Genomic DNA, 13,041 nt, shown 5'->3' on the forward strand with positions numbered 1-13,041 from the left:
TTTTTGAACGATGTATGTTTAATTTTTGTGATAGAAACGTTCTATTGGATTGATATCAATGAGATAATATATACAAATAGTTTGTTGATATGTTGTTCTGATATAACGTATCAATTATAATGTAATCGTTATGCATAGAAGATAGATAAAATATGACGATTTTTAGAGTGAACACAAATCAACATTGTTAAATATTATAAAAACAGATTTTGGGCCAGACAGTGTATATGAATATAGAAATATAAATATTACATTTTGTAGCAGTTTGAAGTCTGATTATTTATTTTTTAGCACAACTCATGTCACAAAACGAAGACCAACATTCATATATACCAAGTGATGAATCAATAATCCAATTGACGTCGATGGGATATACTAGGGAACAAGCAATGACCGCTTTGAAATGCTGTGTAAAAACTAACTGTCAAGAAATGCTATTGCAATTGAGCTCCTATACACAATTTAGTCTCTTTCATATTTTCTTCAAATAATTGCAGGAACTTATAATATTGAATAAATACAAATTTAGAATTGATTTCTTTTATTTTCAATAATAAGGATAAAAAAATATATGTAATTATTACTACTTTTCTTACATAAGATAATTTGTCGTGATTATCTGGAGGAAGTCAATGGATTGGAGAATACAGCTTGAAACATTTTATTTAATTATACATTAATGTATATTTTTTTTTAAATTTCAAACTAAGTAAAGTTTATCTTTCCGGTTGTATTCCTAGTCTTATACTTTCCATTCATTCAATATTTAGGGAGGACATATTGAGAAAGCTGTAGACTGGCTTCTAAGGCTTCCGACTGATGATGATACAATGACAAGAACAGAACCAGCATTATCCGAAGGTAAATTGAATACAGGGAGACATATCTAGCAATACAGCGACAGATAAATGAAAAGAAAGTAATGTTAATGGTTTAGAATATGTTCGATATTTGAATTTATTAACTGACACTGAAACGTAATTTTGCAATGACCATACTAAACTGTAAGGATTGTTTTTTTTTATTATCGTTAATTCAATATTGTGCACAGGTATTCAAATCAAGGAAAGCTAATAATCTCCTCAAGTCCAGATCTCATCTGAATGACAGATAAAAACAATATAAAGATACTTGAAATCAACTCCCATTTTCTAAATGAGACACAAAACTACGTAACAAAATCTGAGACGATTTGCTATCTCTATCTAGACAAAGTCATTTTAGAATTGAACTTAACAAAAACCATGAAATTAAAACAATTTACAATTTCCAAGAGTTTTTTCAATTTTTATTTGTTTTTACGAACAAAATAAATCTTTGTTTTACAGTCATACTTGGGAAATGAAAAACAAAAAACACATATAGATTCAACTTCTGCAGGAAGTTTGTGACGATATTTCTCCATCCAAGTCAGTTACATTTTTAATATTTCAACCGGAAGGCTTGCCGAGCTTTTCAAATAATTTAAATTTAACTGTTGGGAGTGTAAAAATATCGTAATACACAAGTTATAGTTGTTGAATCTGTTTCCCTAATTATTTTTATCCTTTTACAAAGATTTGCAGAAAGTTGTGTTCTTTACATGTGTCGTCATCATACATGATCGCCTTTTTGCATGACGATACAATAGCAAATTCCAAAAAACAAGAAAATTTGACGTCATAATTAAATGTCGAATTATTATTTCCCGAGAGCAGATATTTCACTAGTGAGTACAAATATTCTCACAATCGGTTGGGAAATGTGGTTAAGCGAACAAAATTGAGAAAAAGCTTTACCTGCTAGTCTCTGGTCATGAGACCCTATTTATATTTGCTGTTAAAATCTATAAAATTTTAGTGTTACTTTACATACACATTAAAAAGATGATGTGAAATAAGAACATTGTCATGAATTAAAAAAAATATATATTGCCATCTATGACATGTATGTTTAAAGTACAATGTAGTTATATCCATGCTTATAGTCTAACCAGTATTATATATTTTACAAAATACATTTTTACAACATAAAAGTACACGAAATACGTTAACTGAAGGTGTATTGTTTATAACATCTTCAAAATATTGGTATGAACGATTTTTACTAATCCCCACATACATTCTTCCTCACTTATAAAAGTTATTATTCCTTTATAAAACATCTTACGGATACTCTATTATTTAACATTTAGTTTTTTGTTTGCTATCCACTTTTTGGTGGGTTTTTTATTACACGTTTTTGTTTTTCTGGTTGGAATAACAAAGTTGAACCCGTGAGTTTCAAAACATTATTCTAATCTTCCTGTTCATATTTAATATCTGGAACCATATCTTTGAGTCGATTTAGAAGTTGAGCTAGTGTCTATTCACGTGTCTATTATTGACGACAATACGACCCCTTAGCATGTCTGTGTGTATGTGCGTATTTGGGTTGCTGTCTTATTGACATATACTTTACAATTTCTTTTACTTTGTTTCATAATTAAGCACAAGTGAATCCACAATGTGAAGAACAAACATCTGTGATACCAAGTCATGAGTCAGAAAGGAAATTAACGTCAGTTGGATTTACCAAAGAACAAGCAATAGGCGCTTTGAAATACACCGTAAGTTTATATGATCTGCACTACCCCCGTGATCCCAATATTTCTTAAAATATTGTTTTTTGACACGCATGGCTTTGCTTTATTTGTGATGTTACTGATTTGTGTCATGATTGCTACCCAATGTCCTATGTATTTTCAGTGACATATAATTTAGCCAAACGTAAATCAGTCGTTTACAAATTAAAAAAAATGTGCAACCCCCCAAAAAAGGAAAAATACGATGATTAACGACAATGGTGCCGATGTACTTCTCTTCATCTTGCTTATTGATTACTAAGGGGACGACCATTTGATATTCTGGGGGGGGGGGGGGGGGGGGAGGAGGATTTTGAAAATAAATAACTCAGCCTTGATAATCACATAAATAAATGGTTTGTTCTGTTGTAGTTTGAAAATAAATTACCTGACTTGCAATGTATTGAACATAAATAACTCAGCAGGTCTAATCGAAAGTATGAGATGGCACCAGATTCTTCATAAATTCATCTTTTTTCCAAAAAAAAATCGAGAAACACTTCCCATATCTTTTAAATTAATAATAAAAGTATAAATTTTATTTAAATATACTTGCTGTGACCTATAATGGTTTACTTTTATAAATTTTGACTTGGATGGAGAGTTGTCTCATTGGCATTCATACCACATCTTCTTATATCTATTAAAATGTCAGAAAATTGGTTTCATTTAACTTGAGGTTAATTGTCTCAGGAACACTTACCTCACTTTTATTAAATCAGGGCCGTAACTACATTGAGACAAATGCCTCATGTAGGAAATTTCAAAACCAAACGCTTGTCTCCATATCAAATTGTGTTCACCGTGAGTGCCTTGCAAGAAGCAAGTTCTGTTCTCCCTCAGACGTAGCCCCTGACTTTTCGGGATCAATGTTTCTTATTTATTTGTCTTTTGTTCATTGATTGCCCTTCTGTATTCTGTTAGTGTTGCATTCATTTTGTAATTTAGTAATTTTATTATTAACTTGATCATGAGTTTAAAAAAACACAGCAGCCACAGACTTAACTATGTGAATTACATTTTTGCTTTATCATGCACATTTGTCTTTTGATGTTGTTCCTAGAAACTTAAGTCTCACACTGAATCTATAACGTGATTTTGCTTTGAGACCAAAATATTGTCATAAAATTATTAAAACAGAACTTGCATTTTCAGTTTAAGAAAGGGTCTGGGGAACATCCAGAAGGCACGATTTTGCATCATTTGTTCTATAGCTTCTTGGGCCTTCAGCGGTTCAAAAACCCTTCAAAAAAAATTTTGCATCGCTCCGCTCGGCAAAACATGTTTGCCAATACTTTTAAAAGAGCCTTAGTTACAAACAAACTTTAATACTGTGTATGTATGCAATACATGTATATGCATTGGGGAATATAGGAGATTCATTTCTGCAGAGGATAATAATTAATTCTGATTAAATGGTACATAATGACTTGACTATACATGAATCATTTATAATAAACAAATAATTTTAAAATTGTATGTTTTCGAATATATAAATATAGTTGTGAAAATAAATAATCAGTCCCTTGCTTTAATGAAAATGAAAAATCTTGCTTCAATAGTGCAGAAAATAGATAATCTGTCCTCTTAGTTTACAAAAATAAATAACCGATCCAAAACAAATCATCCTGCCCCCCCCCCCCCCCCCCCCCCCCCCCCGGGAATATCAAATGGTCGTTTCTTAAATCTGGTTACATGTCATGTTCTATGATTTGCCAAGCAAAAGAAAAAACAACCACAATCAACTCAGATAAGATTATAAGAGTCCTACATGAGGCCACAACTTTGTATATAAGAAGTCACCATATAGAATAAAAACCTTCGAATATTTTTAAAATATAATCCGTATGCAATTTGACCTTGAAATGCATATACATCAAATATAAGAAAAAAAGTCATAAATATTATGATTAAATATTAGTGTTTTTGCATTGTCGAACAGTAAACTACTATTCCCTTTATTTGCAGACAACAGCAGTATTACAGTTACAAATCATTTCATATCTTTTTTGTCCTTTCGGTAAAATAGGTCAAACTTTATAAAGTTGATTGTTCGATGTCTTAAAAAAAGAAGAAAAATCACTAGATATCTTGGACTAAAATTATGGGAATTCGCGTCCAGCATATATCCTTATCAATGAAACTCTCAATTTCTAAGTTGAATAGACATTGAAAATTTTATTATATGTGTACCGAATTTTGTAATATCGTTTTAGATAGTCTCCAATTCTGTCCACTACTCGACAGACAACAGTAATAATAATTGCAATTATTTAACTCATTAGTAATTTTAATTTATTTTTATTTGAATCAATAATCAGAACGGAAATGAAGAGGAAGCTGTAAATTTACTTCTTAGTTCTGTCAAGGATTATGACATGGAACAAATGAAAGCGGCAATGACCGAAGGTGAATATTAAGTATTGGCAAAAACCTTGATACGAATTGAAATTTTATTATATTTTAAACAGGTTATGTGAAAATTTGTTTACAGATCTTTGAATACATCGTTGTCAAAATATTGAAATTTTATGCGACTGTCATACGAGTGAGAGATTAAGCTAGCTATTTAACCAGGTTTAATCCATCATTTGTTGTTACACAAGTAAATGCCTGTTCCTAGTCAGGAATATGACATTTGTTATCCATTCGTTTAATGTGTTTGACCTTTTAATTTTGCCATTTGACTACGGACTTTCCGTTTTGAGTTTCCCTTGGAGTTCGGTATTTTTGTTATTTTACTTTTTTCTAGATCTTAAATACATTTATCAGATTCTACCAGTTATATGACATCAACATGAAATCATCAAAATAAATAATTTTACTTAACTACTGACTACGATATATAAATTTCATGTTATTTTTCTGTTTATTCATTTCAAACCAATAACATGCAATTTTATATAGAAAGTGCATCGTATACATTTTGTGGTATTTTATATCTTTGATTTCAGTTGAAGAAGAAATAAAAGATTCAGATGAAGAAAGAGGTCATGAATTTTCAGCGTCAACTACAAACTTCCCGTCAGGTAATTAAGTAAAATACTATTAAATTATAATTATGGTAAAAAAAAAACTTGACAACCTCACGAATATAGACAGTTAAAACATATTGATTTAAGGGATACATATAAACTTCAAGTGCTTGGAAAGTATTTTTTCTCTTTCCAACAGGAACACCGGTCGTTAACTTGGTGTGGTGCGATCTGAATCCTGCAAGGCTCATAAGAATGAAATTATAAATTCGTTTGCAATAACTGCCATGCACCCCCCTGTTAATCAAATAGCAAATAATTATTCTCTATCCACACCAGTTACAAGCCTCTTCTTAAATGTTAAGGTCCCTTTCTTTTATGAACTTGATTCAAGGACACACTAATTAATTTTCTTCTCGTCTTATTTTCCTGGAAGCGTTTTGACCTTTACATTATATGTCATATGTCAAATTTACTGACAACTTTTAGAAATACTATTACCAAATGTCGTAATCATGCAAAAGAAAAGATTATTTTTGGAGTATAAAAAGCCTTTTGGTTGTTTTCAAAAATTAACTGTTTTGAATGGTCTTTTTAATTCCAATGAGTTATGACATGTTGGCTGACTACACTAAACTTTTACATAATCGCATCAAACAGGAATTATCTTTTTTCGTCCGTCTATTATTCCTCCGTCTGAAGTTGTCAAGTATATACGAGTAAAAACATATTTTACTTGGTTACAGACACATTTTATCCAACCAATATAAATCTTTCTTCGGTAATGAACACATAAATATATAAATCATATGACTGTACATTGTTGATATGGTAGGACATATTATTTTCACTTTGAAAACATATATTTTGGCATTTCTGAAATAAGGGTAGGTATTCACATGTTTATGAAGTCAAGAGAGGCGAAAGATACCAAAGGGGAATTCAAACTCTTTAATCGAAAACAAACTGACAATGCCAAGTCAAAAAAGAAAAACAAACAAAAGACAAATAAGAGTATACTAAACAAAACATCGGAGCGATCGTATGTGCTCAGGAAGGGTACTAAGATCCTGCTCTAAATGTGGCACATTGCAAGTTGGACATATCTTATAACCAACGGGATTTCATAATATTTATTACCCATACTGTTTGTAGAGCCTGTTCATTAACACATGCAATAAGAATACGATCAGTAGATATTTGATCCTTTTAATAAACTATTTTGTAATGCACTGACTAGAATTTCGATTGTACGCTTTTCCATTAAATGGATTAATAAAATGATTCCATGTAACGTGTTTCTGGTTAAAACCTTAAGTTTAAGAAAACACTGTTCCCAATATAACCAAAGTAGATTATCATAGATATCAGTCTTTAAAAGTTTGTTCTCCGTGTACTTAATAATTTCTACAAAAGACTTTCCATTAACACCCACATCAAACAAGTTTAGCCTTATATATAAAATACAAAAACGTCCAGTTTTAGAGAAGAAAAAAAATTACAAAATGTACACGTGTACATAGTTTCTAAGATATCTGCCTATTTACCGAGTCAACATATTCATTCAGTTCAAACTACTTTTGTACGTTGGATACCAACTTCGTGGATTTCGTTGGTAAAGTTAAACCACGAAGTTAGATGTTCCTTTAAATGCACGTTTTCTATGGGCTTGTATTCGTCTTTTGAAAATCAACGAAAATAAATACCCACGAAAATACAAGTTCCCCGAGGGTATTACCAGCTCGGTATTCAGAACATCGGTACTGCCATTATTTATAGTAAACCTTTTTGAAATTGCCGGTTTATAAATTACAATGGATCTAAGGTTTTTACTTCTAAAGGCAAAATTTACCGTAACGGATTTGACAATTTGAGGTAAATTTTTTGGTCTTCTAGCTCTTCAGCTATTTCGGTTTTCACAGCTTACTGGTTTTCATATATTCGGCGTTGAGCTTTATTTATACAGATAAACCCAGAAAAAAAACATTTTGGGAGCATAACATTAATATAGTATTTTTTTCATTTCTTCCCCATTCCACGACAATTGGTACCGAGGAAGTAATTGTGATATTATACTATATATTTTTTTTTTATTAGGAAGCACAGATGAAACTATCATCGATACTGAAAGTAGGGGAAATATCGAAAATGACATAATAAACCGACTAAAAAATGATGGTGTGATTGCCACTGCAAAATTTCTGATGGTGGAAGCAACGAAATGGAAAAGAGCGAGAGTAAAGTTTGCAGTTGCTGGCCAAAGTTCTGCAGGAAAATCTTCATTTATAAATGCGATCAGAGGTGTTGATTATAGAGACAAAGGGTATGCGAAGGAAGGTTTTGGAGACACAACACTGGAGGTTAAAGCATATGTACATCCTACTTTTAAGCAAATAGTATACTTCGACGTACCAGGATATGGCACTACAACCATAACAAGAAAGAAATTTCTTGAAAAAGTCAAAATATTAGAGTACGATATGTTTATAATTTTTTTTGTAAGTGTTCCAACACCCGAAGATGAATGGTTGGTTGGACAGCTACAAAAAGCAAAAATACCGTTCTGCTTTGTGAGAACAAAACTTGATATAGACATAGAAAATGGTAAACGAATGGGTAAAAATGAAGAGACAGTTCTTAAAGATATCATGGATACCATTACCAGAGCAACAGAAAGCATGCCAGTTTTAAATGATGAGCAAGTATTTATCATTTCAAATTCAAAACAATCTGTAGGCGACATGTGCAAATTAATTAAATTCATGCAACAAAAAGTAACAACGGTAAAGTTTGAAGCAATTCTGTTTTCGATTCCTGCTTTTACGGAGGAAATTATTCAGAAAAAATACCAGGATTTAATAGACAGACTTCCCCGTGTGGCATTTTTACATGCAATGTATTTCAACTATATTCATTCATCATTATGGCAAGACCAGTACAACGAGTTCAACTATGACTGTAATATACGAAATGAAATTACAATGTATTTTAGAGTATTTGAACTAGACAGCATATGCTCAAAAGATGTCCCAGGTTTAAAACACAACTTCTCTGACGAACATATTATAAAACTTTTAAAGGATTTTCAGGAAGTAATGCCAGGACTTGGTGTACAGTTAGTGCCGATTTATTCTGTGATTAAGAAGTACAGAGTTTGCAAGAAGTACCTGACAAGCCTGTTGGACGAACTCAAAATGGATTCTTACACAATGTATATGTACATTACAAAACAATTATAAGAACTATATTCGGGTTTTCTGAAAATCCTGTTAAGTTCAACGAGTTTCATTACTTTAAATCTTTAAGCAGACAACATATAGAAAGAAACGAATTTGGAAATAATAGGAAACGAACAATATTAGTCATAAGTAGAATATCGTTTTCAATTGTAAATCGACTACTACTATAATTCATTTTGCAATCACATCGTGAGTGAAATCATTATCTATTTTAAATCATAAATCAAAAATCAAGTGAGGGACACTAGATACGAGATATATAAAACTTTTTTTGTTCAATTGTAAAAGAAAGTGAAATAGTGAAATAATAATTCGCTTTTAGCAGCCAGTATGCTTTAATTGTGTCAAATTAAGCTATGAGACATTGATGATAAATTATTCACTTGCAAGTAAATAATTCGACCTCGTTGAATCCGTTTTCATGTGAACTGAAATTTAACCCCATAGCCAGATATTGATAATGCATGAAATGTTCGTGTTCGGATATTTAAAAGAAAAGAATGTTAACATTGAAAGTGAAACAAAGAGAAATCATTTGATTGACTGATTCGATCCACAAAAACTCATTCTTAAACAGGTACATGTAAAAACAATTATTAACATACATTTTTAATCTATAATATGAAATAAAACAGACATAGAAAAATCCAATTGCACGAGTTCGATTTCTATTTATATCTATGTGTATGTTTATATCACGTACATGACCATCGGAGGTGTTTGCAGGTCAACTCGATAGTTAATTAGATGGCGTCAAGACTAAAATACACACGAAACGAAGCTACATATTATCGAGCCCATGCCCTGTAAATTGTTTATAGTAGACTTTTTATTATTTGAATAAATGTTTTACATGGTTATTAATCAAATACGAGAATTTGAATAAAGTCAGTGAACATGAATTCTACAACTAGTGCCCCTTTAAAGATATTTTCATTGATTGTCTATTTAATCTAAAATGGTCGGAACTGATTGTATCTATGCTGTTCATATCTATAATAACACGAAAAAGGCATTGGCCAATTAAAAACAAGCGCAATAAAGCTGCCTTACTTACTTTATTTAATTTATATTGATTCTGATGTTCGTTGGAGACTAATTCTAATCTGATAACATTGCGTTTACTAAGATTAGGGCAATTGATAATGAGTACTAATAATTGATTTGAAAACGAAGAATTGTGCTGATGAATATGTAAAAGTTACAGAGTATGACCAAAGCTGCTCTGTTTGAGTTGGTCACGAAATAAAGAACAATGAGTACAGAAAATACAGCGTTATATTCTAACCATTCGGAACCAAAACAATGGCTTTTTGTTTGCTCTTAATTTTGATTTTCAACATATTATATCACTTGTTCTTTTCGAATGCATTAGGTTTTAGTGGACAAATGTGTCTTTTATGTTAAACTGTATGCCATATTGTTAAGTGTAATGCTGACGTAATTTCTATTTGAAACCCAAATAAAAAAGTAGAAGTGACGGATAAGTCGAATTTTAAAGCTATTCCATGAGAAAAAGTAAGCTACGATGGAAAGCAAATTGAATATCCTTGTTCGTGACATGAGTCTGAGTTTTTCGTATATTGTCGTAGGTTGTTGTCTGTCATATGTAATACTTTTGTCTTTTGTTGTACATTTCAAATCACTCATGTGGACCATTTTCTCCTCCAAATATATATGCTAGGAGTTTTGTCTATCGATCACATTTGTCTTTTGTTGTACATTTCAAATCACTCATGTGGACAATTTTCTCCTCCAAATATATATGCTAGGAGTTTTGTCTATCGATCACATGAACATACATTTTCTGCATCATTGTTCTCGAATATTTAAAACTTTTACGAAACAAATTGTGATCACAGAACCAGAATATAGGTGCACAGAATTAGGACACATTTGCTCATAACAGGGCACAGTATCAGGACAATCTCGTTAGGCTAATTTGCATTTCATTTGCAATTAAAAATCTTTACTTCCAGTGCAAGTTATTTTGTCATAAGCAACAAAATATTGATCGAAATTTTACAAAAGTATTAGACCAGATGAAACTTAATTCATGCCAGGTATGTCTTAATTTTAAACAAATATACATTCTTTTTTTTATTGCTTCATACCGTTTTGAAAATTTTCACATTTGTTCGTTGGATATATAAAGTACCGATACCTCATCCTGGTCTTGCTTAACATTAGAAGTATATATTTAATAGAACTAGTTAGTACTTGTAAGTCATTTAAATTTCGAAAATATGAATTACTATTCTATTTTGAATCCCATATTTTCGTAGTTTTGATCAATAAAGACAGACCTTATTTTAGAGAATGCAGAAAAAAAAGAGAAAAATATAAATCAAACATGATTGATTGACTAGTTAAACGCGTGGGATAGGGTCTCTTGAAACAAGAAACAAATGAGATCTTGGACCCTGTATTAAACACATGGAACCGAAACATGCATGCAATGATTGATTGGTTAATTGGTTAATTGGTTGGTTGGTTGGTTGGTTAAACGCATACTAGGAACACGCAAAAAAGGAATTGACAGCCTAGTTTCCGTGTTTAAACACACGCGAAAAGGAAATTGATAGCCTAGTTCCCGTGTTTAAACACTTTGGACCTAGCCTCTAGGAACACGCGAAAAGGGAATTGATAGCCTAGTTCCCGTGTTTAAACACGTGGGACCTTGCCTCTAGGAACACACGAAAAAGGAATTGATAGCCTAGGTCCCGTGTTAGAAAGAAAAAAAAATAATTAAAAACCAATTGTTCAAATGGAAGGTCTTTCCACCCGAAAGGAGATCTTTTGATACAAAAATATTAAAATCAAGTTTAAAATGTCATTTCCAGTGTCAAATGATAGCTTATTGTATGCTGATTTAAAAAACATATGGTTTCTATACACTTTCGTTTGAAATAAGGAGTATAATTTGTTACTTCCGGTGTGAAAAATGTCACTTCCGGTAGTAATTGATAGTTTACTTGAAACTGATACCAAAAATATATAGTTCTATGTACTTTTACATTAAATAAGCACAAAAAATAGCTACTTCCGGTTCACACAAGGTCATTTCCGGTTAGAATTTTCAAAGTTATATGGCTTGCAACCAAATGCAAAAAGTCCAATGGCTATAGCATGTATAAATATGAAGTTAAAGTAAAGGTCAAAATCTAGAACATCAAATCTAACTATGACCTTGACCTCAATTTCAAGGTCATTAACCATGAATCACAAATCAAACGATCCTTGGTCTTTGATATATATGATCGACATATCGCAACTAACAATTGTGTAGAAATATTTTGTCGATATCTTATAAGATTTCTGAAAATTAGAAAATCAAATGACCCTAGGCCTCTATCATCTATGGTTTTCCAGTAACAAATACATTTCACTTATATCAAATACAGAAAGGGAAATAACTTTCATATGGAATCTCTATACAGATTCGGTTAAAATTAAACAAAACATCCTGAGGATATAACGAGCAATTTGGAAAAACAGATTTGTCGGTTTCTTATACGGTTGCGAAGTAAGATAACTCTTACATGGAAAAGTATTCGATTAAGCAGTGTCAGTTTTGAAAGCGTATAAACTGTTCGATATCATAATCCAAATATCTTAGCGACATCTTGCGAAACAACAAAACAGCAAAAGAAAAAAAATAGGCGGAAGAAAAACAAAATAATAATCAGAACAAAACCAATAGGTCTTTTCACGGAAAAGTTGAAAGACCTAATGATAATAATCAGAACAAAAGCAATAGGTCTTTCCACGGAAAAGTGGAAAGACCTAATAATAAATAATTGAATAACGGAAAAAAAGCCAAATAGTAAAACAAATAGTTTTTTGGCAACAGTGAATTGGTCACAACACAACTCATTTTTTTTTTTCAAATACAACATTTAACACACTTGACAAGGATGGTTTTCTATTGTAAAATTCATACAGATAATTTAGTCATACATGTGGCTATATGCAACAACAAGAACAAAAAACAATAATACGAACTAGTTAAGGATGATGTCCCCTCTGTTCTGTCATATGCCTAAGTATAGTTCCACATACTTTAAATTTGACATACAGTGATCTTGAAGTACAAATTGAAAATGTGGCGCTGTCTGTAAGACACCAAAAGGAATTATAAATTTAACACTATGTATGATGATCTATCTTTTATTTTTATTCTGAGTAAAAAAATAAAGGACTTGATCCAAAGTCCTGGTATCTT

The 13,041-nt window shown here is 31.4% G+C and overlaps 1 protein-coding gene across 1 annotated transcript; it reads left to right on the forward strand.

The window, feature by feature from the left end:
* The first annotated feature begins 511 nt into the window (after window positions 1-511).
* Window positions 512-9,835, forward strand: LOC127721584 (interferon-inducible GTPase 1-like). The gene is made up of 5 exons (XM_052228357.1): window positions 512-861; window positions 2,469-2,587; window positions 4,924-5,011; window positions 5,557-5,631; window positions 7,675-9,835. The coding sequence occupies exons 1-5, from the start codon at window positions 831-833 to the stop codon at window positions 8,814-8,816; spliced, it is 1,455 nt and encodes a 484-aa protein (XP_052084317.1). The 5' UTR covers window positions 512-830; the 3' UTR covers window positions 8,817-9,835.
* The last annotated feature ends 3,206 nt before the right edge of the window (window positions 9,836-13,041 follow it).

The sequence above is a fragment of the Mytilus californianus genome, unplaced genomic scaffold (assembly GCF_021869535.1).
Source record: "Mytilus californianus isolate M0D057914Y unplaced genomic scaffold, xbMytCali1.0.p SCAF_12, whole genome shotgun sequence".
Lineage (NCBI taxonomy): Eukaryota > Metazoa > Mollusca > Bivalvia > Mytilida > Mytilidae > Mytilus > Mytilus californianus.